This window comes from Ovis canadensis, chromosome 24 (genome assembly GCF_042477335.2).
Source record: "Ovis canadensis isolate MfBH-ARS-UI-01 breed Bighorn chromosome 24, ARS-UI_OviCan_v2, whole genome shotgun sequence".
NCBI lineage: Eukaryota > Metazoa > Chordata > Mammalia > Artiodactyla > Bovidae > Ovis > Ovis canadensis.
The window spans coordinates 55,633,391-55,656,764 of NC_091268.1; the positions used below are offsets into that span (position 1 = coordinate 55,633,391).

General features: G+C 53.5%; 1 protein-coding gene across 6 annotated transcripts in view; it reads left to right on the top strand.

Moving 5' to 3' along the window:
* The window catches only part of CARD11 (caspase recruitment domain family member 11), a 104,912-nt gene that overhangs the window by 66,671 nt on the left and 14,867 nt on the right, over positions 1-23,374 (top strand). For 3 of the 6 annotated variants that reach the window (XM_069571371.1, XM_069571373.1, XM_069571372.1), the window contains 11 exons: positions 7,114-7,326; positions 9,801-9,938; positions 11,024-11,349; positions 14,153-14,332; positions 15,195-15,347; positions 15,797-15,922; positions 16,501-16,698; positions 18,730-18,906; positions 19,743-19,794; positions 21,274-21,356; positions 22,492-22,592. In XM_069571371.1, the coding sequence (XP_069427472.1) occupies positions 7,114-7,326; positions 9,801-9,938; positions 11,024-11,349; positions 14,153-14,332; positions 15,195-15,347; positions 15,797-15,922; positions 16,501-16,698; positions 18,730-18,906; positions 19,743-19,794; positions 21,274-21,356; positions 22,492-22,592 (1,747 nt within the window). The remainder of the gene's footprint in view (positions 1-7,113; positions 7,327-9,800; positions 9,939-11,023; positions 11,350-14,152; positions 14,333-15,194; positions 15,348-15,796; positions 15,923-16,500; positions 16,699-18,729; positions 18,907-19,742; positions 19,795-21,273; positions 21,357-22,491; positions 22,593-23,374) is intronic. The other 3 variants (XM_069571375.1, XM_069571374.1, XM_069571376.1) reach the window with 3 other exon arrangements.

Sequence of the window (23,374 nt, forward strand, 5' to 3'; positions counted from 1 at the left end):
GTCTCTGCCTCTGCAGCCCCGACCCGCCTGGGCGCCTCACTGCAGCCAAGCGCGGCCCCCAGCCACTCCAGTGCACCTTCAGCTAATCGCCCCCAGCACGCTCCCTCACCCCACTCTCTCTCTCAGTCAGTTCAGTCGCTCAGTCGTGTCTCACTCTTTGCAGCCCCATGTGCTGTGGCACACCAAGCTTCCCTGTCCATCACCAACTCCCGGAGCTTGCTCAAATTCACGTCCATCAAGTCAGTAATGCCATCCAGCCACCTCATCCTCTGTCGTCCCCTTCTCCTCCTGCCCTCAATCTTTCCCAGCATCAGGGTCTTTTCCAGTGAGTCAGCTCTTCGCGTCTAGTGGCCAAAGTATCGGAGTTTCAGCTTCGGCATCAGTCCTTATTGAATATTCAGGACTGACTTCGTTCAGGATGGACTGGTTGGATCTCCTTCTTGTCCAAGGGACTCTCAAGAGTCTTCTCCAACACCACAGTTCAAAAGCATCAATTCTTTGGTGCTCAGCTTTCTTTGTAGTCCAACTCTCACATCCATACGTAACTACTGGAAAAAGCATTGCTTTGACTAGATGGACCTTTGTCAGCAAAGGGATGTCTCTGCTTTTTAATACACTATCTAGGTTGGTCATAGCTTTTCTTCCAAGGAGCAAGCGTCTTTTAATTTCACGGCTGCAGTCACCATCTACAGTGATTTTGGAGCCCCCAAAAAATAAAGTCTCTCACTGCTTCCATTGTTTCCCCATCTATTTGCCATGAAGTGATGGAACCAGATGCCATGATCTTCGTTTTCTGAATGTTGAGCTTTAAGCCAGCGTTTTCACCCTCCTCTTTTACTTTCATCAAGAGGCTCTTTAGTTCTTCTTCACTTTCTGCCATAAGGGTGGTGTCATCTGCATATCTGAGGGTTATTGTATTTCTCCCAGCAATCTTGATTCCAGCTTGTGCTTCATCCAGTCCGGCATTTTGCATGATTACTCTGCATATAAGTTAAATAAGCAGGGTGACAGTATACAGCCTTGACGTACTCCTTTCCCAATTTGGAACCAGTCCATTGTTCCATGTCTGATTCTAACAAACAGCTGACAAACAGGTGACTCAGTGATAAAGAACCCACCTGTCAATGCAGGAGACATAAGAGGTGAGGGTTCGATCCCTGGGTCATAAAGGTCCCCTGGAGAAGGAAATGGCAACCCACTCGTTTCTTGCCTGGAGAATCCCATGGACAGAGGAGCCTGGTGGGCTACAGCCCGTGGGGTTGCAAGAGTCGGACACGACTTAGCACACACGCACAGACATCAGCTCTGTGGCCGTCTGAGGACGGGAGCGGGAAGGAATATGTTAGATAGTGCTGTCTCTGTTGCCCTAGACTCGCTATCATCTCTGTTATTGATTCTTTTTTTCTTTTTACAAACTATACAAGTAATTCGATGAAACGTGTGTGTTGTAAATAGTACTGATAACATCCAAGTTGTCCTGCCCAGTGACCTCAGAATTCATCCCGCTTCTTAGGCAGGATCATTGTAATCAGAGCCTCTCAAACCTTCCCCTCCCTCCTTCCCCTTCTGCTCCCCGCCCGTCCCCCTGTTTCTCTCTGGCCTTCTCCTCTTTCACACACACACACACACACACAGCCCTACCTGTGTAATTACAGGTGTTGCCTTACATGAGGCGATGGCACCCCACTCCAATATTCTTGCCTGGAAAATCCCATGGATGGAGGAGCCTGGTAGGCTGCAGTCCATGAGGTCACGAAGAGTCAGACACTACTGAGCGACTTCCCTTTTGCTTTTCACTTTCATACATTGGAGAAGGAAATGGCAACCCACTCCAGTTCTTGCCTGGAGAATCCCAGGGGGAGCCTGGTGGGCTGCCGTCTATGGGGTCACACAGAGTCAGACACGACTGAAGTGACTTAGTAGCAGCAGGAACAGCCTTACATGAGTGACTTTACACTGCATTGTGTTATTTTCCTGACACCAAATGTGTGGGGTTTTCCCGACACCAAGCACGTGTCATATTTTCCACAAGTTCAGTTCAGTTCCAACACTTGACTGCCCAGAGGCAGCCAGGCCGCCACAGGCCCAAGGCTCGGCCCCCACGCCTGCCCCACCTCGGACACCGGCCCCGCCCCGGGCCGCCTGCACTCTGGCTCCGAAGCCCAGAGTCAGGGTCTCCGGAGGCTCCTGGCCAGGTGCTGTGTTTGCTGGCATGACCCACAGAACCCGGGAAAACACTGTACTTATTACGACAGTTTATTGTCAAGAACACAAATGAAAGCACCCGCTAGGAGCCCCTGGACGCAGAGGCGTCTGTTCCCTGGCGTTGAGATGGCGCCCGTGCCAGCAGGGGCTTGAGTTCAGAAACTTGGAAGCTCTTTGTGTCCCTTGCGCAGGGATTTTTATCAAGTGTTATTACGTAACTATGATTGATTAACTCATTCTCGGAATGGTGACTGGACTCAGTCTCTAGCCTCTCTCCCTGGAAAGTTATAACCTTATAATCGCTTGGTTTTTCAGTTCCCATCCTGAAGCTCCTGGGTCCCCTTACCCAAGAGTCATCTTATTACCATCCAAAAAATACTCTATCCCTCCGAGGGATATCCGTCTCAGAATCCTGGAGCTCCTTGCCCAGAACCAGGGACAAAGACCAAATATATATATATATGTTTGTTTTCAATTTTATTTACTTATTAATTTCGGCTGCACTGGGTCTTCCCTGCTCTGTGCGGGCTTTCTCTAGCTGCGGCGAGCAGGGCCTCCTCTCTGGTCTCAGCGCGCAGGCGTCTCATCGCGGTGACTGCTCTTGTTGTAGAGCACGGGCTCTAGGCTGTGGTCCTCAATAGTGTGGGGCACAGGCTTAGTTGTCCTTTGGCATGCGGAATCTTCCCAGACCAGGGATCAAACCTACATCTCCTGCATTGGCAGGCAGATTCTTAACCACTGGACTACCAAGGAAGTCCCCAAATCCATTTTAAATTATACCACATGTATGAGTATATGCATGTATTTACTTTTTAAAAAACAATGTCTTGGAATCTTTTTATGTTACCACATATGTTCAAATGTCATTCCATAATGCGAAAGGATCATAGAATATCTACTGAAGAATGTCTGGATTGCTTGCATTTTTTCCAACTACAAATAATGTTAAATATTCAAGTAAAAAATTGGGGGGGGGGAATTAAATATCCATTTTAGAGAAATGAAGACATAAATTGTGGTATATTCTGGCAATGGAATAACATATACAGCAGTTAAAATGAATAAACCAATAGAAATTAAGGGATTGTCAGATTAGATTAAAACAATAAGATCTCTTATATACCATCTGCAGGAGAAAAACCTTACATCCAAAGGCACTGGGCTGGCCACAAGGTTCTTTTGAGTTTTCCCATTTTACTTGGAGGCAAATGGAAATGGAGCATATGGCAACTTAACTGGTGTCACTAAAGCAGCATCAGAGGGAAATTTATAGCTATACATGTTAGTATTTTCTAAAGATCTCAAATCAGTAACCTGGCCTTCCACTTTATGAAACTAGAAAAAGAAGAGCGAAGTGAACCTGAAGCAAACAGAAGGAAGGAAGTCACACATATCAGGACAAAAATAAATGAGCTAGAGAACGGAAAAGCAATAGAGAAAATCAGTGAAACCAAAAGCTCTTCTTAGAAATATCAACAAACCCTGAGCTAGACTGACCAAGAAAAAAAGAGAGATGATCCAAATTACTAGATCAGGAATAAGAAAAAGGACACTACTACTAACCTGGTTAAAGAAATGAGGCAAAATAAAAATAAAAGAAAAACATGAACGTTGTTTCCAATAAATTTGGTTCCTTACATGAGATGGACAGATTCCTAGAAAGACACAAGCTATTGAAACTGACTCGAGAAAAACAGGAAATATGAGCAAACCTACAGCAAGTAAAGAAATAGTAATCGAAAACCTACCCACCAAGAAAAGCCTCCACCAAACAAAGACAAAAGTATGCCTGTTCTTCATTAACCTTCCCAAACAGTAGAAGAGGAAGGAACACTTGCCAGTTTGCTCCATGAGGTAAATATTATCCTGATGGCAAAACCAGCTGGACATCTTGAGGAAAGAACAGTACCAACGAATCTCTCATAGCTATGGACACCTGAAGGCTCAAAAACATACTGGCAAACCAAATCCAACAAATCTGTAACTACCTGGGATTTACAGCGAGAATGCAAGGTTTGTTTAATGCCTGAAAATCAGTTAATGTAATATATTAATAGAATCAAAACTAAAAACTATATGGTAATCTCAATGGATGCAGAGAAAGCATTTGACCAAATCCAGCATCCTTTTTGCAACAGAAATATTCAGGGAGTTTCCTCAGCCTGATCAAGTATGTCTGAAACACACCCGCAGTGAACCTGGTGACATTGTACTTAATGGTGAGAGACTGGATGCTTTTCCCCTGTGGCCAAGAACAAGACAAGGATGTCCATTCTTGCCACTTCCATGTAACACTGTGTTAGAAGTTCTAGCCTGGGAAATTGGCAGGGGTGGGGGTGCAGAAAAGCAAAGGCATCCATAAAACACAGGAATAAATTTAGCAAAAGTGCACACTGGAAGCTACAGTGCATTGCTGAGAGAAGTTTGAGGCCTGAATTCGTGGAAACACAGTCCATACTCTCTTTGCGACCCCATGGACTGTAGCCCACCAGGCTCCTCTGTCCATGGTGTTCTCCAGGCAAGGATACTGGAGTGAGTCGCCATTCACTTCTCTAGGGGATCTTCCTGACCTGGGACTGAATTGGCGTCTCTTACCTCCCCAGCGTTAGCAGCTGGGTTCTTTACCACTAGCACCACCTGGGAAGCCATATTCTCGAAGCATAGCATGTAACTGTTAGATAGTATTGCTGTTCAAATTCATCTACATATTCAGTGGATTCACTGTCAAAATCCCAGATTTTTTGTTTGTTTTGCAAGTATTGGCAAGCTGAGTCGTGAAATTCACATGGAATTGCCAAGGGCCCTGAATAGGCAAAACAGTCTGAAATGGGAAGAACAAGATTGGAAGACTCACACTTCCCAGTTTTAAAACTTCGCTATCCATCTACAGTCATGGAGACAGATCAGTGGAATAGAATTGACAGTCCAGAAATAAACACTTAAACTTTTATGGTTAATTGATTTTTGACAAAGGTGCTAGGACCAGTCAATGGGGAAAGAAGAATCTTTTCAACAAACTATGTTGAAACAACTGAATGTGTGTGTGTGTGTGCACGCGCGAGTGCAAGCTCGGGTCAGTCACTCAGTCATGTCCGAATCTTTGTGACCCTTTGGATTGTAGCCTGCCAGGCTCCTCTGTCCATGGGATTTTCCAGGCAAGAGTGGGCTGCCATTTCCTTCTCCAAGGAATCTTCCTGACCCAGGGATCAAACCCATGTCTCCTGCGTCTCCTGCATTGGCCAGTAGATTCTTTACCCATTGAGCCATCAAGGAAGCCCCAGGACAACTGAATATCCACATGTGAAAAACAGTTGGACCCATACCCCACACCATACCCAAAAAATTAATTTAAAAGTGCATCATAAGCCTAAATGTGAGTTAAAAGTATAAAACTGTTAGAAAAGTAAATAGAAGTAAATCTTTATAATTTTGAATTAAGTAAGCGATGGTTTCCTAGATACACACCAAAACCAGAAGTGAAGAAAAGAAATTGGACTACATCACAATTAAAAGCTTTTATGCTACAAATAATACCTTTAAGAAAATGAAAAGATAACTGACAGGATAGGAGGAAATATCTGCAAATCATATCTGACTTGTATCCAGAACACATTAAAAAGTTCCATAATAAAAACAATGCTGTTCAAAAATGGGCAAAGAATTTGAACAGACATTTCTTGATCCACAAGTGACTGATATGCACATAAGATGTTCAGTCGTTAGTCTTTAGAGAAATCAAAGCCACAATGAAACACCACTTCCCGCCTGTTCAGACGGCTATAGTAAAAAAAAAAAAAAAAAGATGGACAGTAACAAGTGTTGACAAGAATGTGGATAAATGTGAACCGTATACATTGCGAGCAGGAATATAATATGGTGCAGCCACTTTGAGAATCCGTTTAGCAGTTCCTCAAAATGTTAAAATAGAGTTACCATATGGCTCATCAATTCTACTTCTGCCTATCTGCCCAAGGGAAATAAAAACACATCTACAAAAAAGACTTGAGTGTGAATCTTCACAGTAGCACAATTCATAATAACCAGACAGCCCGAATACTCATCAAGGGTGGATAAACAAGGTGCGATGTGGCCAAACAATGAAAAAGTATTCCTCAGTAAAAAGCAGTACTGAAGCCTGCTACATACAGCATGAATGAACCTTGAAAAGGAGCCAGTCAGAAAAGACCATATAGTGTATGATCCCGTTCAAGTGAATTGGCCAGAAGAAGCAAGTCTGCAGAGACAGCAGCTGAGTGAGTGCCTAAGGCTGGGGAGGGGCGGTCTTGGAGGGAAGTGGAGAGTGACTGCTACCCTTGGTAGGAAGTTTCTTTCGGGGGTGGTGAATATTTTCTAAAATGAATTGTGTTCTGGGAATACACTAAAAAGCATTGAATTGTACACTTTTAAAAGGTGAATTATATGGTACATGAATTGTATCTCAACAAAGCTGTTTTTAAAAATGAATGAATTAGGTCTGTACGTGTCAACCTAGGTAAATCTCAATAAATGCATAAAGGAAAAAAGCAAGTCGAAAAAAGGAAACGGGAAAGCATAGAGTATGACACCGTTTATGTGAAACTGTAAAACAAAAAGTATAGCGTATATTGTTTTCCGAAAGATAAATTCTTAGTAAGATATAAAAACTTGGATGGAAAGGATATACACCAACTGCAAAAGTTTCCCTTTCTATAATTTTTTATTTTATGACTTATTCATCCATTGTTTATGTTTAGCACATAAAGAATTATACTGTCTGTATTCACAGGCCTTTCTTTCTTCGATCAAAGGTAAAATTCTGTATATACTTTTCTCTGCCTTCTTTGACGGTAGATCCCGATCTCCCCAGAGGTGATCGAGCTCGCCCGGCGAGGCTCTTTGATTAACCGTGTTGGGGTTTGTGTCTGGAAGGAGGAGCACCCGAGATGGACGACTACGTGGAGACGCTGAAGGACGAGGAGGACGCCCTGTGGGAAAATGTGGAGTGCAACCGGCACATGCTCAGCCGCTACATCAACCCCGCCAAGCTCACGCCCTACCTGCGCCAGTGCAAGGTCATCGACGAGCAAGACGAGGACGAGGTGCTCAACGCGCCCATGCTGCCGTCCAAGATCAACCGGGCAGGTAACCCCGGCAGGCTCTCTCCAGCGAGCAGCAGCAACGTGAACTTTCCCTCACTCAGGGGTTTCTTAACTGGAGTCCACACACCTCTGGCCACCCCTGGTCCCCCACCCAGCTGTCCGTGTGCAGAGCAGATCTTTGAACTTGGATAGGGGTATGGAGACGGTGCCTCCTTATTTTACTAACCTACGCCAAGGCTTCCCTGGTGGCTTAGAAGTTAAAGCATCCGCCTGGAATGCGGGAGACCTGGGTTTGATCCCTGGGTGGGGAAGATCCCCTGGAGAAGGAAAATAGCAACCCACTTCAGTACTCTTGCCTGGAGAATCCCATGGAGGGATGAGCCTGGTAGGCTACAGTCCATGGGGTCGCAAAGAGTCGGACACGACTGAGCGACTTCACTTTCACTTTCACGCCAAGACTTAGCATTCCCTCCAGTTATGAGCATAGCCCAGCAATAGACCACCGTGATTAGCAATACTTGTGACCTTGTCAACAATAAGCATTCCACATAGCTTATCACATTTCAGCTATTAGAGATATTCCAAAATACCATTTATACTCATCTCTCCCTTGAAATTATTGCAGTTATTAGACCTTCCAAGAGATTGGGTTATTCAACTGCAAATTTAATATTTGTTAACTGTATCTTCTTATAATTGATTCCCTTTGTAATCCAATATATTTTATCAGTTTAAAAATAGTATTTTGATAAAGAGTCCATAGGCTTTTCCAGACTGCCTAGGGGTCCATGACACTTTATCACATTCATTAAAGGTAAAATAAGTGCGGTTTGTAAACATTGTTCTGCTTTATATACATACGTGTGTGTATACACATATCTGTTTGTAACAAAATACGTCTTTGTGTATAAGCATGTAGTCACAATGTAAAATACATTTCTTTCTGTGGTTCCCAGTTTAAGGGGCTTGAAACTCACTTGCCCACAGTATGATGGGCAGTGAGTAGCTTGTAGGCTGTGATTCTCTTTTGCTTATATGACAGACATCACTAATTACAGCGTGCTTTCCTGCTGAGCTTGGATGTGACTTGAGAACCCCTCTCAACACAGTGCTCCAGGTAGCCCTGCTGCTGCTGCTGAGTCACTTCAGTCGTGTCCGACTCTGTGCGACCCCATAGACAGCCTTCCACCAGGCTCCTCTGTCCCTGGGATTCTCCAGGCAAGAACACTGGAGTGGGTTGCCATTTCCTTCTCCAGGGCATGAAAGTGAAAAGTAAAAGTGAAGTCGCTCAGTCGTGTCCGACTCTTAGTGACCCCATGGACTGCAGCCCACCAGGCTCCTCCGTCCATGGGATTCTCCAGGCAAGAGTACCGGAGTCTGACGAACAGTCAGTTGACACAAGATGAAGTTTATATATTGAGTCTATCCTACGGGAAGTGTAGAGTTTTAGGACCTCAGAGGAAGAAATAACTGAAAATAAAATGTCTAAGGAAGGGTCAAGAAGTAGAAACAGTAAGTGGAACCAGTAGGATAAACATCGAAAACTGCCAAGGAAATTACACTTAAAGATGTTTCCAGACTATGTGATAATCCCGTTGAAGAACATGGAGCTGCCCTGCTCTCTATGACTTTTCCTGGCTCCCCATAGAAATACTGGTCTTCCAGGTCTGAATCCCAGAGAGCCATAGATTACTCTGTAATTGCTGCTGCACGTCCATCCTCCTCCTGCCATAGATGAGCTGTTACCTGTGTGGTTGATTTTAGCCCCAGTCAGTTGGGAAGCTCTTTAAAACCGCTGGTTCCTATGGCTGCAATCCCATTTATTCTGGTTCTACTGACTCCTTGTAGAAAGGTAAGTGTTAGTCACTCAGTCATGTCCGACTCTTTGTGACCCCATGGACTGTAGCCCACCAGGCTCCATGGAATTCTCCAGGCAAGAATCCTGGAGTGGGTTGCCATTCCCTTCTCCAGGGGATCTTCCCCACCCAGGGATTCAACCTGGGTATCTTGCGTTGCAGGCGGATTCTTTACTGTCTGAACCACCAGGGGGCTCAGAATTAGCTGCTTTGCACACTGCACCTGCTTACTTGCATGCTAAGTTGCTTCAGTCATGTCTGACTCTTTGGGACCCCGTGGAACATAGCCCACCAGGCTCGCCTATCCATGAGATTCTCCAGAGAACACTGGAGTGGGTTGCCATTTCCTCCTCCAGGGGATCTTCCCGACCCAGGTTTCAAACTCGCGTCTCTTATGTCTCCTGCATTGGCAGGTGGATTCTTTACCACTGGTGCCTGGAAAGCTCTGGAGAAAGGAAACTAACATTGAACCCCTGCTGAGGGCCTCACACTTTTGCTTTATGTTGTCTGGACTGTAAGATATAACTCGAAGTGACGGGAGGTGGAGAGCATCTTCTTAAGAGTGTACTGATGGATATGAGCCAGTTTAAGACTGGGTCTGGAGACTTGCATCCAATCAGACATGTACTCTTCCCTCTAAGTGATCTGATCTTTACTCTAGGTCGACTGTTGGACATTCTACATACCAAGGGGCAAAGGGGCTATGTGGTTTTCTTGGAGAGCTTGGAATTTTACTACCCAGAATTATACAAACTGGTGACTGGGAAAGAACCTACTCGGAGGTTCTCCACCATTGTGGGTAAGTGGCTTTGCCATCAGCATCCCACCTGTGGTAGGAGGGGTGTGTGTGTGTGTGTGTGTCCAGTGGTGGGACAGTTGGCAGGTTATGACACTGTGATATCAGGATGGTGCCCTGGTGGCACTTGTGAACTGTCAACCACTTATTTCTGCCCGATGATGAAAGGTAGGTGACAGCGGGACAAACTGAATCAGGAGCCCAGAGGAGTGGGTGTTCGCTGAGCTTCCCCCCAGGAATGTTGGTGGGTGGAGAGAAACTAACACTCCCCTCTGGATCTTGCCCTTACCTGGTCTGCTTTCTTGCCAGCATCGCGTGGACCAGAGCCCATGCTCTTCTTGTCTTAATTCTCCTTCCCAAATATTCTCGAGTCAGCCTTTTCTCCATATACACCACTACCCTAGTCAAAAGACCCTTACAAACCTTATCAACCCTTTATATCCATTCCTGTGCTGCTCCAGTGATTTCTCTACTCCCCATGTTGCCCTCCCCCACTTAAAACAGTTCAGTGGCTTTCCAGTGTTTCCATTTAAAGACCCAGGTGCGGCCCACAAGGACCCTGCATGGCCCAGCCCCTGATGATACGCCCAGTCTCAACTTTTCTGCCTTTCTGTCTCTAAGCTCCAGCCACTGGGGTCTTCCTTAAGTTTCTGAAATGTACCAGGCCCCTCCTGCCTTCCCTTAGGACCTTGGCAATGCTGTCCAGCCTTCCCAGAATGTGTTTTCTCTCCTCAAGACTTCAGCTCGTCCATCAAGAGCGTTCTCTAACACTTCGGTCCATTCCGCTGGTCTGGTCCCCCTGTTACACACTCTCATGGACCCCTATACTTTGTGAAACCCTCTCAATCTGTAGTTATATTTGTTTGTGATCATTTGCTTTTTTTTAACATCTATCTCCCTTACCAGACATAAGCTCTCCCGGGACCAAGGCTGTCTGACTCACCCTGAATCCCCAGTGCCCAGTGGGTAGTAAACGCTCAGCAGAACATCAGGGAGTGAATGGGTGAACTTATGACCGCGGCCCCACACCTGGAACCCCTTCTCGCCCTCCCCAGTCCTCAGGCCTGACTGAGTGCCCCTCTCCACAGTGGAGGAGGGTCACGAGGGCCTCACGCATTTCCTCATGAACGAGGTCATCAAGCTGCAGCAGCAGATGAAGGCCAAGGACCTGCAGCGGTGCGAGCTGCTAGCCAAGTCGCGGCAGCTGGAGGACGAGAAGAAGCAGCTGACGCTGACGCGGGTGGAGCTGCTGACCTTCCAGGAGCGGTACTACAAGATGAAGGAGGAGCGGGACAGCTACAACGACGAGCTGGTCAAGGTCAAGGACGACAACTACAACCTGGCCATGCGCTACGCCCAGCTCAGCGAGGAGAAAAACATGGCGGTCATGCGGAGCCGAGACCTGCAGCTCGAGGTGAGGGGCGCGCGGCGGGACCCCCGGGGCCCACTGAGCGCAGGTGAAGCCCTGGGCGAAGACCACCAGGCTGGCCAGTGCACGGCGTAACGCCTGCCTGGGCGAGGGAGCCCGAAGGCCACTGTGGGCATGCGCGTGCCTACCCAGCGAGGCTCAGCGCGGACAGTTTAGCCCCGCCCCTCCTCCACGCACATGTCTGCACATTCCCAGGCGGACCTGCTGGCTGGGACTTCCTGCGCTAGAGCCCGTGGAGCCACTGTGCGCATGCGCAAGCATGCACGTGTGCAGACGTGCACGCCTGGGTCCGCTGGGGCTTCCCTCTTGCTCCAGAGCCCGGACCCACCAGGTGCGTGTACCAGACATGCTGCACACGTGCCCTGAATCACACTGGGGGGAAGGTGGCGGACCCAGGGATCTGCTCACCTCAGTGGCCCTGAGGAAATCATCAAGGAAACGAGCACAGCACCTGTCCTCTGGAGTCGCGAGGTCCTTGAGGCGAGGGCTCTCCCCTTCACAGCTGTATCTCTGCATAGCTAGGCGTGACACAGTGGAATATCAGTGAACAACTCAGTAGCCAAGTGATGGACGTTGTTAATAAGTTTACCTCCAAAAGGGAGACGGAGAAGGGAATTGGCTTAACTCATTCATTCCTTTTATTTATTGTGCACTGCCTTGCTACCAGGCTCTTTTCCAGGAATACATAACTCACGACCAAAGCCCTGCTGTCAGGGAGCTCACATTCTAATCAGAAAACAAATACATCAATACCTGGTAGTAATCAGTGCTATTAAAAAGAAGGAGAGAAGAATTTGGGGATAGTAAGTGAGGGAATCCTATTTTAAATAGGATGGTCAGGACACGTACCTGAGAAGGGGACACAGGAGCAGAGATCTGAGGAAAGGGAGGGAATCAGTCATGAAAGTCTGGGGAGCGGGGAGCAGAGAGTGAGTGCAAAGACCCCAGGTAGGTGCATGCTTGGTATGTTTGAGAAACAGCAGGAGAGCCGCAAGGCTCGAGCCAGATGAGCAAGCAGCTTGAAGAGATGGCAAGGGTCCAGACCATGGGCGCTTGGTAAGAACTTTAGAATTTATTCCAGGGGTGATGGAAGCCACTGAAGGATTGAGAGCTGGGAGTGACAACTGATTTATATCTAGAAGGATCGCTCTGTCTGCTGGGCGGAAAATAGACTCTTGGCATATTTATTAAGCACCTGCCGTGTGTAAGGCACGGTGCTAAGCACTGTGAGGGACATAGGGATAAATAACCTGATTTCTGCCCAGGTCCCTTACAGTTTAGTTGAAGCAGACAGATCAGTAAAGAGTCCACTGGAGTTCAGGGTAACTGAGTCAGCGGCATAGCAGGCAAAGAGCATCGGCATGTGGGTCCTTCGGATTCGAGTGCCAGACCTGCTTCTGGCTTTACCGCTTGATTGGTTCTTCGCCTTAGTTTCCGCATTTGTACATGGCAGTTTCATGAAAATGAAGATAAAACCTACGCCCTAGGATTGCTCAGTACTGAAATATAAGTCTTTGTCAAAATGGCTGACCCAGTAGTACCCACTTCGTGTCTACTCGAATGGACCTAGAACAGGGCCACTTAGGTTCATCTTCCAAGATGGTGAGGATTTTTTATTTTATTTTTTGCATGACCAGGAGGAAAGGTTTCCATGTTGTTTTTATCTAGGATTTGAGGATGTGGTCGAGATTTAAAACTTGCTCTCTCTTAGGACTGTTTTTATGTTTTCCTGATTATAGAGGAATGGCGAGAAAGCATCTCAGAACTTAAAAGAACTTTTCTCTTTGGTTGAAAGAATATCTGGCCTGCTGAGTCCTAGGCCATTTCTCAGGCCACAGGGGTGCAGCTGGGGTCCCCTCCTGGCTAAAGCCACCACCCTCTACCTGCTGGATTTCTAGAGGTGTTCTCCCCAAAAGCCTAGAACTGAGAAAGGACACTCGCCCCTTGGAGATCTCTTCCTTGTTGCATGTAAAAGCAGTCTTCTTACTAGGTGTTCGGCCAACGATGATCCCTTTGGGGAAGCAAACAAACACAGTCACAGGGGTTTAAGTCTTCTCCTGGCCCCAGTTCCTGACACGCACTTCTTGAGGGTGAAGCTCAGCACATCGCCAGTTGTCAAAGTCCCAAGAATAGTAACTGCCTCCTCCAGGAAGGCTGTCTTTCTTACACTAAGTCTGGGCAGGTCCTTTAGGCCAAACATCCTGCCAACCTGCAGTCCAATGAGTCTCAAGCTGTTCTTTTACAGTGGTGCCATTTTTTCAAATAAAATCTTGGATGAAACCCACGAGGCCAAATCACGTGCAGGCAGAGCTGTGCTGGGGCGTGAAGTCAAGATAGAGCCCGAATTCCCCTCCCCTCCATCTCTGCCCCCTTCTGAAACACTAGGGTTCTTCAGGAATCTTGTCTTTTGAGGATCAGAGTTAGAAACCTATCAGAAAAGACCTTTAAAATGGAAAGGGTGCCTCAGGGAAACACCAGCTTGGGAACCTCTCATCCTAACCTGTAACCTGTTCCACCTGCATGAAGATTGCCCGAGGAGGTTTTCTGAGGACCAAAGCTGCCCAAGCACTGTTCTGAACTAACAGACCAGGACCTCTTCCTCAGCAAGGAGGGAGTGGTCGTTTCACTGAAGGAGAACCTTTGAGATCTTCTGGCCACCAGCTGGAGGAGGAGAGAGGGGCAGAACACGGCTCCTGCCAGAAGTCCAGCAAGCTGTGGGGAGGCAGTGCCTTCTCTGAATGTTACCCTGCAACCTCGCTCTCCCCTTGGCCCCCCGGGGATGTTTCAGATAGACCAGCTAAAGCATCGGCTGAACAAGATGGAGGAGGAATGCAAGCTGGAGAGGAACCAGTCGCTGAAACTGAAGAACGACATTGAGAACCGGCCCAAGAAGGAGCAGGTCCTGGAGCTGGAGCGGGAGAACGAGATGCTGAAGACCAAGATCCAGGAGCTGCAGTCCATCATCCAGGTGAGGGCGGGGGCCGCACGCCTGCCGGCCGCGGGACCGCAGGGAGCTCATGTCATCATCCTTGGGCACCTTGGTTCCTCCTCTGTCGGCAGGGGTGACTGCACCACCCACTTCTCAGACATCACGTGAGGTAACACTTGTGACGTTGTTTCCTTGGTTGAATCATTTCACGAAAATCAGTGTACTGGGCACTATGAGGAAAGTACTTCGGGGAAAAGCTTCTTGCCTTAAAGATTCCAAGAAACTCAGCTCTCAGCTGTGAGGGATTTGTTAAAGCTTCGAGGGCCTCCCCTTCTTTATCATCACAGAGTCATCTGTGGGTACAGAGGCAAAATATCCGCAGATCCATGTGCAGGGGAGGAAGGAGGGCACCCGCGCCCTCCCCCAGAAAGAATGGTGCCCCCCAGGATCATTGCCGCCTGGTGTGGAAGGCCCTGGTTCAGAGCAGAGACTGGGTCCCGGTTTAATCAGAGCAGATTAATTGATGTTTCAGGGGAGGCATCTGCAAGGCAGCTCAGCCCCGTCTTTGTTGTCACCTGTGAAATGTGCGGAGAAGCTGCACAGCTGCCTCTCTGGGCTCTGATAAGAGCCGGGGCAGAACAGTAGGCATCGGGATGTTTCTGAGCAGAAGTGGGTTTTATGCTTCTTTCCAGGTGATAAAATTCATAAGTAATAAGCCGCTTAAGGGCCCCAAGAGACAGCGACTCTTGCCCCTGCTTCCCTGGCACAAAGCCTTCCGCTCACTGCGTGTCTGTCGCTGGCGCTTCTGTCTGCCGCCTTCCTGGGCCTCCTTGCTCCCTGCCCCGCACCCCCAGCCCGGTTAAACGTTTCCCCACACACACGCCACCCCCCACCCGCCCAGGCCGGGAAGCGCAGCCTGCCAGACTCCGACAAGGCCATCCTGGACATCCTGGAGCACGACCGCAAGGAGGCCCTGGAGGACCGTCAGGAGCTCGTCAACAAGATCTACAACCTGCAGGAGGAGGTCCGCCAGGCGGAGGAGCTGAGGGACAAGGTGGGCCTCGGACGGCCGGGGCTGCCGCCCGGCGGGGGCCCGGGGCTGGGTGTCCGGGGCTGTCTGTGGAGCCTCTGGGCCCCCACTCTCCCAGGACCAGGTCTGCGTCCCGGTGAGTCCCTGTGTGTCAGCACCCTGCCATCACTGGTGGACCGTTCTAAGTGTCCGCGTGGCACTGGCCTTGCCCCCTGGCTGACCGCTGCGGCCACGGGAGGGCACACTCAGTGTCCACCCTGACCCCACTCCCCCCGCACATAGTAGGCCTGCCTCAGGTCGCAGCTGGTGGCTGGCCTTTTACCACAGTCCCTTCGCGTCAGAGCACTGACTCTCAGAAGGCCAGGCACCGTGGGGAGGGGCAGGCCAGCGCTGGGAAGCCGCGGCTGGCAGCCGGCTGTCGGGCCTGGTTGGTCGCTGGCTTGATGCGCGCATTCTCTCTCCTGTGCTCGCAGTACCTGGAGGAGAAGGAGGACCTGGAGCTGAAGTGCTCCACGCTGGGGAAGGACTGTGAGATGTTCAAGCACCGCATGAACACTGTCATGCTGCAGCTCGAGGAGGTGGAGCGGGAGCGGGACCAGGTACCCGGCGGCTGGCCCAGGCTCCAGGCCATGGGGGCGGTGGGGTGTTGTCAGGGTAACGCCGTCAGCTCTGCGGGAACCACCTAGGACCCCACCTTCCTGCTTTCCTTCCAAAAATGAATCCCGTCCCGGCTGTGTCACTGGTGTTTAAAAAGCAGGGCTGGGGCCTGAATGGGACGCCAGTGTCCTGGGCCTCGAAGCCGGATGGCCAGGTCCAGGCCCTGTCCCTCTTCAGACGTGTGGCTGCACGCTGCCCCTGCCTGGGAGCCTCAGTGCTCCCGTCTGTGAAGTGGGAATAGAACAGCCGCACCACCTCGTAGGGTAGCGGGTGGGCTCTGCCTTGGACCTCTTAGCCCAGCAGTGGGCGCACAGCTGGGGTGGACTCACGAGGGGCTGTAACACGTGCAGAGGATGGTAGCAGTGGAAACGCCCAAGCGCCAGATTCAGGGAGAGGGCCGGAGACGCTGTGGCTGACACGTGGGCTGGGGAGGGCAGGCGTCCTGGGTCTGATTTGGGGGGGGTCGGGGGGGGCGGGGTGGGGAAGAACCCAGCGACCTTGCCCTCCGCCTCCCGGGCAGGCCTTCCACTCCCGGGACGAAGCGCAGACCCAGTACTCCCAGTGCCTGATCGAAAAGGACAAGTACCGGAAGCAGATCCGGGAGCTGGAGGAGAAGAATGACGAGATGCGCATCGAGCTGGTGCGGCGGGAGGCCTGCATCGTCAACCTGGAGAGCAAGCTGCGGCGCCTCTCCAAGGACAGCGGCACCCTCGAGCAGGTGGGCTGGGGGCGGGCCCCCCCGCGCGCCCCCCCGCTCGCCCCCCACCCCCGCAGAGCACAGCCGTCCCGACCACCGAGCGCCCGCCCGAGCCCGTGAACCCTTGGGTGTCTGTGTTGTGATGAACAGACCAGACCGCTCACTTTTTTTTTTAGCTTTTTATTTTGTGTTGGAGTTTGGCCAGTTAGCAATGCTGTGATCGTTTCCGGTAAACAGTGAAGGGACTCAGCCATACGTATCCGTGAGTCCCTTCTCCCCACAAAACTCCCCTCCCGTCCCACTGCCTCGTGACACTGAGCGGAGTCCCACGTGCACACGGGAGCGTGAATGCTCGTGTGAAAGCTAGACGAGGCAGGACGGGCGCCTGGCCTGGCCACCTGCCGGCTGGCCGGGGGTCTCGGGCCAGTCACTTCCAAGTTAGAACTGCACCTGCCTCTCGGTTCGCCTCCCACTGGGTTTCCTTAAACCCACGTGGGCGGGCATTGGGTTTAAGACGCCTGGCTCCCATTAGTCACTAGGGCCCATAAAGAAAGCATCACTTATCTCGGTGGGAAGTTCAAGTGCATGACACAGCAGGGCCCTGGGCGCTCAGAAGTGAGTGATGCCCATGCACGAAGGTGGAGCTGTCCCTCAGGGCTGTGGGCTCTGCAGGTCCTGAACCGCTGCCTTCCGTGCCGCATCTCCTTTAACCCACAGGACCGCCCTTCCAGGACGGTGAGATCACTGTCTCCCTTCCCCAAGGGTAGAACTGGACACAAGCAGCTAACTTGCCCAAGGGCATCACTAGCCAATGACCCGGGGAACCAGGATAAGACCCTCCACCCCTCACCCTTTGCCCAGAGGACTCAGGTCTAATGCTGGAGGCAAATTCAGGAACATGACTTTTCAGCACAAATGCTGTAAATGAGTTGAAGGGGTGCTGTGAGTGCCCAGGGGGGGAGGCCCCCATTCCGTCAGGGTTCCAGGAAAGACTCCCTACAGGAGGGGCGGGCCTGGGGCCTCCACTGGGGATGTTGTCCCTGAACTTCACTGGCCAAGTTCCGTCCCCCTTCTGGGGTGGAAACGTCAATTCCTCGGCTAGGCAATCGGGGGCCCCCATCGTGGAAACCAGGAGCCTCCGGGTTAATGTCTCCTTTTTGAGCATTTCTCACAGTTTATAATTATGGAGAAGTTCTGTGTAGGCCCCTCTCTGTGTCCAAAACATGGCACAGTGCCAGGCATGGCTGCACCCTTTGGGAAACATTTATGAACCAACTGTGATGTCACCAGGCTAGATGAGGGAAGATGGGGCGGTATTCCAGGCCACAGGGACACCACGAGCAGAGGCCTGGGTGTGTGACACCCATGCCTTGCGGTTGGCAGGCCACAGTGAGCAATTCCGTCGTCCTCGAGTGGCCGGCAGGGACAGGCGGGAGGTGGGCAGGAGCGGGGAGCAGCAGGGAGCAGGGTGGGCCTGTCTGCTAAGGAGCTCGGTTAGGAGTTTTTCCTGGACCGTGAAGGATCTGGGGCCGGGAGGAAAGGCCAGGAGCTTTGGGTTTGGAAGCAGCGTGGCTTGAGTGTGTTACGTGGCTTTTGGGGGATCAACCTCAAGGTACTTAATACTCGGCAGCTCAGCCTCGGATCACGGATGCGACTCTCTGAGGACAGTAGCCCTCTTATCGTGGTTCAGTCACTCATCGGTACTTCCTGCGCTTGCAGCTGAGGCACAGGAGTAGGATCTGGTGGTGGCCGAGGGGCCAGCGGCCGCGGCCAGCAGGGAGGCGATCCCTTCACTGCTGTAAAGAAGGCCAGGGCCTGGTGGGTGGGAGATGAGGCGGGCGGGGCTTGAGAGGAGGAGAGAGGAGCGAGGATGACAGAGCTTGGTCTCGAGTGGACCCAGGGTTCAGGAAGGAGGGGCGGCCCCCGCCCTCCGCCCGGAGCTCCAAGCCTGGCGCCTGGGGAGGTGAGCGATGGCGCTGTTAGCAGAGCCGTCTCCCCGTGCGGTGGCCGCTCTGGGCGCTTTTGACGGGTGCGGCCTCTCCTCGTCTCCAGAGTCTGCCCAGGAACCTGCCGGTGACCATCATCTCTCAGAACTTCGGGGACACCAGCCCCAGGACCAACGGTCAGGAGGCCGATGACTCTTCCACCTCGGAGGACTCTCCCGAGGACAACCGCTACTTCCTGCCCTACCACCCGCCCAAGCGCCGGATGAACCTGAAGGGCATCCAGGTGCCTGCACACAGCGCAGCGGGCGGGGAGCCGGGGCCCTCTGCAGGCGGGCGGGTCTCAGACCCCCGACGCACCCAGACCTGGGAACCAAAGTCACACCAGCTTGTGCTTTTTGCCTGTTTTTTACCAATTCTCTCCTCTTACGATTATGGTGGAAGTTGAGAGAGAGAAGGGAGAGAGTGAAATAAGCACGCTCTCCAAATTCACTTGTTTATTCAACAAGAGTGCCTGTCGCGAGTTTATTGACGTGACTGGCTGGTGATGGCAGCTGGTGGCAGAGCACGCGTCTTCCCTGCCTTGCTCTGTGTGCGGTGCAGCCCGTCAGCTGAGGAAGGAAGGAATGCGAGCGAGTGAGCGAGTGAGTGAGCGAGCAAGGGAGTGACTGAGTGAGCAAGGGAGTGAGAGCATCTCCACGTGGCCCGCCTGTGCTCCGCCCTGCCCAGTTCACACCCCGGGAGCAGGGCGGCTCGAGCAGCACCTCCAAGGCAGCCTGGCACTGCTGGCACCTTGTCCTTCCCTGAGAAGCCCCCCGAGCCGAGCGCCGGGTTCTGGCCCGCTTCGCAGCGCCGCCCAGTCCACTGCACTCCCGGCTGTGGGAGGGTCCGAGGCACATGGCACCGCCTCCCGCCTGGGTGGTGTGTGAGCCAGCAGCTGTCTGCTCGGGGCCGGGGAGCCAGAGCCGTGAACACGGGCGTCCTGCGCCTCCCGTGGTCCTGGTGGCCGCGTGACGAGGGCGACGTGGCCTCGCCTCAGTTTATGTCTTCGCTCACGCGGGCGACGCGCGGGCCTCGTTTGATTCGCGTCCTCTGCCTTTCCCTCCGCTCCGTCTCTTTCAGCTGCAGAGAGCCAAGTCCCCCATCAGCCTGAAGCGAGCTTCAGACTTTCAAGGTTAGCGAGACGCCTGGATCCCTGTCCTGACTGTCACGCGGACTCTCGGTCCATCTGTCTCCCCATCGTGGGCATCAGTCCTGCGAGGTTAACCCGTGAGAGGCTCGGGGTCCCCGGGGCCCGGGGTGGTGGGGTGTCCAGATGGTCATTACTGTTCGCTGTCGGTGGAGGGGGCCGGAGCCCCCACCATGGAAACATCACGTCTGAGGCCCCCTCCCTCCAGGCTCCGCCTGGAGCCCCTGAACTTGGCACCTAGTGCTGCTGGCTGGTCAGCCAGAGGATTGCTCCTGCCCACACAGTCCCAGGCGTGGGAGGCCCCCAGCTCTCCTGTAAGCCCCTGGTTTTCTGAGACACACCGTCCTTAGACTCCCCCCTCACACACCCTCGGCGTGACTCTGGAGTGACGGTTGGCCAACGAGGTTTCGTGCCGGGTGAGGCGGGTACCCACTGTGAGCCAGGTGCCGGCGGTCCACGTAGACTCTTCCAGAGCTCAAGGCCTCGGGCAGGGCCGTCCGTGAGGAGGTGGACTGCCGCTCTGACAGCTGCGAGAGTCATTACAGGAGAGTCAGAGGAGGGCTCGTCTAGGAGGGGGAGTGTAGACAGAGGGGCCGGGGAGGGGGAGACAGAGGCCGCTGGGCACGGCCCCCGGGTCGGAGCCGGAGGCAGACACCCCCTGCCTCCCAGGGGCAGAGCCGACGGTGCCAGGAGCCCAGGGGCCCGCAGAGGCTCGTGGCCAGGCCCAGGTTCACGGACTTCATCCCCCTGAGGAGAGGAGGGGAGCCGGGGGGTGTGGAGCTGGGTCAGGCCTGGCGGGAGCTGGGGAAGGGGAGCCCCGAGCTGGGGGTCGTGCCAGCTGCGGTAGGGACCCCATCCAGGAGGAGCCTGCAGGAACCAGACAGGGTGCTCATGCCAAGAAGCAGGAAAGGGGTGCAGGAGGGACGGAGCCCTGCCAGCTGCCTGGGGTGGGGTCTGGGCAGGAACACTGATGGGGCTGCATGTGCGCGGTGACTGTACACACACGTGCACACACACACACCAGGGCGTGGGGCCACCCCTGCTGTGAGACGGGGGCCAGACGGGGTGTGCGGAAGACCTCGGAGAGCCCCAGAGGAGGGCGGGGCCCGGGGGCCTCGCTGAAGGCGGCCCCCGACTCCCAACAGCCTGGCTCCCGTAGGCCTGGTTAGGGGGACAGTCGGGCCTGTGCTGGTGTCGGGGTGTCCGGGCAGGCAAGTTTCCGCCCCAGGTCCTGCTGATTCATGCTGAGCGCCCAAGGGGATGCCCACCTCGGTCCCCAGGACAAAGGGCGTTGTCCTGCCTCAACGAGGCCACCCCAGACCTAGCTGCGGGCTCTTCCTCCAGGGGGAGGGGTGAGGAGGCCACCTCCTACCACCCCCCAGGGCGCAGAGCTCTCAGAGCCTCACCTCTCCTTCCTCCCCACCTTCCCCCCCCCGCACCCCCTGCCCGGCCCGCTGAGGACAGGGAGGGGACAAGAAGAGGACCTTATGGACGCCAGCCCCAGCTCCTCCCGCTCCCTGCCCATCACCAACTCCTTCCCCAAGATGGTAAGTGAGGGCTCCACCCACCGCAGCCCCCCTTCCGGCCCAGGACATGGCCCAAGCCCCCCCAGCCCCCGCCACCCTGGCCCCCAGCTGGCCTCACCGGCTCTGTGGGTCCAGCCCTGCCTCTTTGCCTCTCCCGGGCCTGCGGCCCAGGCCTCCTTGTGTTTATTTAAAGACATTTCCCGGCCTCACGATGTATTTACAGCTTCTTGCTGCTTCCTTTCCCAATTTAACACTCGGTAGGAGGAAGAGACGGGCCTCCACGGGGCTGTGGCGCATTGCACAGGCAGCTGAAGACCCCGCCACCGCCCTTCAGCCCCTGGCGACTCCGGCAGCCGGAGTGGGGTGGCCGGCGGGGCTGCAGCAGCTGGAGCAGCCCACGGCAGGGCAGGGCCAGCCAGGCACCCCCGCACCTCCTTCCAGCCCACCTGGGAGAGGCAGGCAGGGTCCCCGCACCAGGCAGTGTCACCACCACCCCCTGCCCCGCCCCCCTGCCCCCCACCCAGGGCCAGGCAGCAGAAGTCCTGCCATTAGAAATTCTAACCCCGAGGGGAAGCCCTGGGAAGCTTGTCAGCTCAGCTTCCAAAATCAGGCCCTAGGGGAGGCAGAGATTTGATAATGAATGACTCCTGTCTGAGTGCGGCTCCGGGAGGTGAAATCCAAGGCTCTTATTTCAGGCATCCCTTGCCAGGAGCCGGCGGGCCTCGTCCCACAGGGTCACCCTGCAGCAGCAGCCGCGCTGTCTGCAAGGGCATCCGGGGCCCCCACCCCCACCCCACTGGGCCCAGAGGTCTCCCTGGGCACGCGCAGGTGCCCACGGCCGGGCAGCCCTGGGGGCAGAGCGTGTGCCAGGCGCACACAGGGCACCGCCATCGGATTCCTACCGCCTCCCCTGTCCCACTCCCCCGGCGAGCAGATGGACACGCAGATGGACACCAGGCCCCGTGGCTCTGCCTGCCCCAGGCTGAGCACAAGCCTTCTGCAGCCAAGGTCGCCGCTGAGACCCGGCTTGCCGGCCCACACTGCCTGCGTAGCCTCTGAGTTAGATTTAGTCCCCGTGTATATATTTATGCCTGCCGAGGCACAGCCTATGAATACCCAGCTCATCCGTAACGCGTTGGCATGTGTGTGTTTGAAGCAGCCCCATCGGAGCCGTTCCAGCATCATGTCAATCACGGCTGAGCCCCCAGGAAATGACTCCATCGTCAGACGGTACAAAGAAGATGCGCCTCATCGGAGGTGGGCGACAGGCCGAGGGAGCTGGTGGGGCTTTTTCCCGGCGCTGGCTGACTCAGCAGCCCTCCAGGGAAGCTAGAAACCAGGGCGGGAGGGTACCCGTTTTACAGATGAGCAACCTGAGGCCCCAGGAAGGGAGATGGCTTCCCCAGGGTCACCCTTGCAGCCAGCAAATGATGAGACCTACGCTGCTTTGCCCCCTGCTACCCAGAAATCAGCTGTCTCCATCCCGTGGTTCCAGAGCGTGGCTTTTTCTGCCCAGAGAGGGAGAGACCCTGGGGACGCCCCCTCCGTTCCCCCTCCCTCTCCTCCTTCCTGTCAGTGTCCCCAGGGTGGAAACCACAGTAGGGGCGTCCTGGGCATCCAGACGTGCCTCGTCAGCCGGGTATTTAGTGTTCTGCGTTCCGAGTCAGAGGCTGGTGGTGGTGCCCGGAAGGACCAGAGCAAGGCGTGGCCGGCCGGACCGTGTCTCCATCTTGGCTCGGGCCGGTGACCTGGCCTGGGCCTCATTAGTCCATTGCAAGAACCCCAGGGGAGCAAGTGAGGGGTCCCGGAACACACACCTCACGCCTGCCAATCCCGTCTGACAGGCTCCGCTATTCTGGGCCCGTCACGCCAGGCAGCCCCCTCCACGTATAAATGGTACTGAGCCCTCTGCGTCCAGGCAGAGAAGTGAGTGGGGTGTGGCAGATGGGGCCGCCGGGCACTGCACTCCCCAGCCCTTCAGAGTCGCCCTCATCCCCACTAACAAGGCCTCTGCGGGCTCCAGGGCCGCCCTGCCCTCC